Raw genomic sequence first — 4,600 nt, forward strand, 5'->3', positions numbered from 1 at the left:
ATATATAAAATTAATTGTTAGGCTTAAGATGTATATAGTCTTAGTTGTTAAGCTTTTAGTTTTAGTTGTTAGGCTTAAGAAGTATTTAGTCTTAGTAGTTAGGCTTAAGAAGTATTTAGCCTTAGTTGTTAGGCTTAAGAAGTATTTAGCCTTAGTTGTTAGGCTTAAGAAGTATTTAGTCTTAGTTGTTAGTCTTAAGAAGTATTTAGTCTTAGTGGTTAGGCTTAAGAAGTATTTAGTCTTAGTTGTTAGGCTTAAGAAGTATTTAGTCTTAGTTGTTAGGCTTAAGAAGTATTTATTCTTAGTTGTTAGGCTTAAGAAGTATGTCGATAGCATGTGTATCTCGGATGCTCAGTACATACAGTATCGACTGTTTTGAATAGTTGCTTTGAAACTGCTGAGGCAACTATTGGCCCCGCCGGGCGATAAAAGAACTAGGTTTGCCACCTGCCAAGTTGCCAGTTTGGTGCCAGTTTGGGCTTTGGACCTTCTTGTGGTTGACTGTCTGGGATGACTGATGAGTGATAGAGCGGCGAGGGTCGTGAGGCAGACGAGTGAAGCTGTATGTCCTTCGAACGTAAGTTCGATCCCCTATATTTTATTAATAAGTCTTCTTCTCTTTCTAGAGGGTCATGGCTGTATTTGAATTTCATAGCCTTTATTGAAATATATACGAGTATTTGACTTTTTTTGTAAACAGTGTATTAAGGTCTGAAGACTGAAGTCTCGTGAAAGCTGCAGCCTGAAGCCAGAAGACCAGAGGCGTACAGTTAAGGTATGTATACAGTTTGTTCTAAAAAATTGATAGCATAACAAACTATATATATTTTTTGTGCTATAGTTAAAAAGGTCACTCTCTACTAGAGAGAATATATGAGCACTCCAACAGCAAACTTCTCCATTTTCAAATATGTTTATTTAGAAGCAGGCTATGCCATTTTGTATGTCTTTTTTCATTTTTTTAAAACTATTGTACACACACATATAAACATACTTGTGTGCACAAGGGCACTGGAAAGTCTCTTTATGTATATGGCGGGTTGCTTTACTGATGCATGAGTCGAGTTATGTCACGTCTGTAACATGCGAGTTCTTATCACTACGCAATATTTTATAGTCCATACATTCGTCCGTATATTTAAACGTTTATTCACGGAGTACGCGCCTATGCGAACCCAATCTTCATGCGTAGAATTGTGTATAGAAATGTAGTGGTCTGTGCTCTCGCCTTAACAGACATCGGAGGTGATTCCTATTTGAGTTACTCTACTCCTGACGTATTAGTGGTGATGCTCTCCCGTGGATTGTGTTTGCACACCACACATCGTTGTGGGGTACCGAACTTCTCCATATTTGATACTTGCTCGCGCAAGTGATCGATTTCCTTCAACAGGATGGGCCCGAGATCGCATCTGAGGGATTTTAAAGAATAGACATCGCATTAGCACCCCAGCAACACAGAACCCTTCTATGTATTACTGCACTATCTTTGTAGCACAGATAATATTCATAGCAATAGATGTACAGACCGACCACCCCGGAGATACTTAATCCCTAGTTAGCACTTGAGTCAATGCCGTACTGCTTACGTTGATTGGCGAACACACACACACACACATATATATATATATATATATACTACCCACCCACAGACACACAGGTACAAATGAACCCCGACCGAACCAAGCCAGCGAGGAGTGCGTGGGGGTGTTTGGGGCCCACATACGTGGATGTCAGTGAGCGGTCGGTGATGGTGATTTGGTTGTCAAAGCCTGGCTGGTAGTGCGCCTGTGCGTCGTGTCGACTGTTGGCGCGTACTGCCTTCCACTGGATGGTCTGATCCCACACGTCATAGAATCTGCAGAGACGAGCAAGGCAGGATAAACCTTAGAGCTTTGACGAGGAAGGATAAACCCTGAAACCCTAGCGAGCAAGGATAAAACCAAAACCCTAACGAGCAAGGATAAAACCTAAAACCCTAACGAGCAAGGATAAAACCTAAAACCCTAACAAGCCAGGCGGCATATGCAGGTGTTTATATTCGATTGTGTAGATACTATGGAGGTCATACATCAACCAATTTTGATAGTAACAAATATGGTTATACATCCACACACACTTAGTAATGAATACGGTCATACATCCACACACACTTAGTAATGAATATGGTTATACATGCACACACACTTAGTAATGAATACGGTCATACATCCACACACACTTAGTAATGAATATGGTTATACGTCCACACACACTTAGTAATGGGTATGGTTATACATCCACACACACTTAGTAATGAATACAGTTATACATCCAAACTAGTAATGAATACGGCTATACATCCACACAGACTTAGTAATGAATACGGTTATACATCCCACACACACTTAGTAATGAATATGGTAGTACATCCACACACACTTAGTAATGGATATGGTTATACATCCACACACACATAGTAATGAATATGAATATACATCCACACACACTTAATATTAAGTATGGTTATACATCCACACACACTTAGTAATGAATATGATTATACATCCACACACACTTAGTAATGAATATAATTATACATCCACACACACTTTGTAATGAGTATGGTTCTACATCCACACACACGTAGTAATGAATATGGTTATACATCCACACACACTTTGTAATGAATATGATTATACATCTACACACACTTAATATTAAGGATGGTTATACATCCACACACACTTAGTAATGAATATGATTATACATCCACACACACTTAGTCCCCCATGTCAGGTGCTTAGGCATACTTCAGACTTCAGAGTCACCAAAAAGATTTCTACCACCCACCACCACGATACTGCCGCACACACGTGCAGTGGAACACATCTATATAGACTTTTATATATATATATATATATATATATGTGTATATATATTGAATACAGACGAAGTATATACTAAACAGACATATACAAATCATTGTATGTGAAAGGACCCATATATAGTGCACAAACATATACACAACATTGCAACATTACATGCATAAAAACACATAGCACTATATGCACAAAGACCCAGTGCACCCGCATATCAGTGTAGCAGCTGTCGTGCACCCCTACACACACCTGATACCCTCAGCCACCCACTTGGGATACTCCACACACTTCATTTCCACTCCATGCGCAAGGTTCCAATCACCAAGTACCGGTGAACTACCCACCACATAGTAAGTCTCACCAACCGATGCGAAGCCGTTCTCCACTTCAAAGTTCACATACACCGATTTGGCTTCCTCCGCCTCGCCTGCGTGTGGGTGTTATAATCGCCCGCGGTAAGTTATTTTGTGCGGCTTGGAAGGTCTCGATATACCCACACAGATATGATGAGAGATGTGACGGTTGCCATGGCAACTCAATTATATGCACACGAGTATTTAGATGTGGCAATTCACACGGACTCTGTGTACTCTCACCCACGGGTCTGTAGTTATGCTCGACCTCTTGTTCTCGATGTAGGGTTCTAGGGTTCTCAGAGTACCCGGTTATCAAAGGATCTGTGACGGTTGCTATAGCAACTCAACAGGGTATATGTACACGTGTATCTAGATGCAGTAAGATCGGTCCGCATACCTACATCTTACCAGTGCAAGTGCAAGTGCAATGTGGGATGCTTGACACCAGAACGTGTGAAAGCGGGATGGCAAGTTATATATATATATATATACATACTGGGCAATAAGCAGGGGGAGGGCAAGCACATACGTTTCTTCTCCTCGCTGACCCGACTGGCCTCGTTCTGGCGTGCGAGGTCTGCTTCGATGATATGTGGCACATCCACATCACTGAACACATCATGTCCCTCGGCCACAAAGCGTTGGTTGTCTCCTGTGTATATCATACAGTAGCAGAGGTAGTACACACACACACACGATGTACGGGTAAGGTATACCAGGACGAGGGGGTTAGAGGGGGTTAGTAGACAGAGGTATGGTTGTGTGGTACGCTCATACGCGGACGTATGGCAGTTGCATACACTCATAGGCAGATGTACGCCACACACGTGACACTAGTCAGTCAAGTATGCTCTACAACAGTTGAACCAGACACACCAGACAAATAGGAAATATCAGACATACCAGCTATATCAGACACATCAGACAAATAAGAAACAACAGACACACCAGGCAAGTCACACGTGTACATTGGGCGGCACAGATATAGTATGGGCAGAGCGACGCGTATGAAGCACAGAAGTATAGGCACAAGTACCGAACAGAACGAGCCGTAGAACGGGGTACACTCGGAAGTTCTCTATATAGAATGTAGGTAGGCTGTGACAGACACATAGAGTCAACCCAGCAGTCGGATAAAGCCACGCATAGGAAAAGGTCTGGTTTAAATAGCATGAACACGTGAACGAGGATGATTGTAAGGTTGTAGATTACAAACAGCCACGTGATATCTATATATCATATGCCGTAGTGTAATGTCTGTAAAATATATCCAAATAAACATAGAACAACGCAATTCCGTACACAATCTAATTCATTGTGCCTGTTGAATACTATCCGGATTAATAAGAATATATATATATATATATATATATATATATACTA

At 41.2% G+C, this 4,600-nt stretch overlaps 1 protein-coding gene across 1 annotated transcript in view; it reads right to left on the reverse strand.

Moving 5' to 3' along the window:
- Positions 1-1,035: 1,035 nt before the first annotated feature.
- SARC_03938 (hypothetical protein) overlaps positions 1,036-4,600 on the reverse strand; it is a 4,557-nt gene continuing 992 nt past the window's right edge. Inside the window, exons 3-6 of the mRNA XM_014302258.1 lie at positions 3,747-3,869; positions 3,111-3,288; positions 1,727-1,858; positions 1,036-1,412 (exon numbers count right to left, since the gene is read on the reverse strand). Of these exons, the coding sequence (XP_014157733.1) occupies positions 1,262-1,412; positions 1,727-1,858; positions 3,111-3,288; positions 3,747-3,869 (584 nt within the window). The 3' untranslated portion in view covers positions 1,036-1,261. The remainder of the gene's footprint in view (positions 1,413-1,726; positions 1,859-3,110; positions 3,289-3,746; positions 3,870-4,600) is intronic.

The sequence above is a fragment of the Sphaeroforma arctica genome (genome assembly GCF_001186125.1).
Source record: "Sphaeroforma arctica JP610 unplaced genomic scaffold supercont1.211, whole genome shotgun sequence".
NCBI classification, from domain to species: domain Eukaryota; class Ichthyosporea; order Ichthyophonida; genus Sphaeroforma; species Sphaeroforma arctica.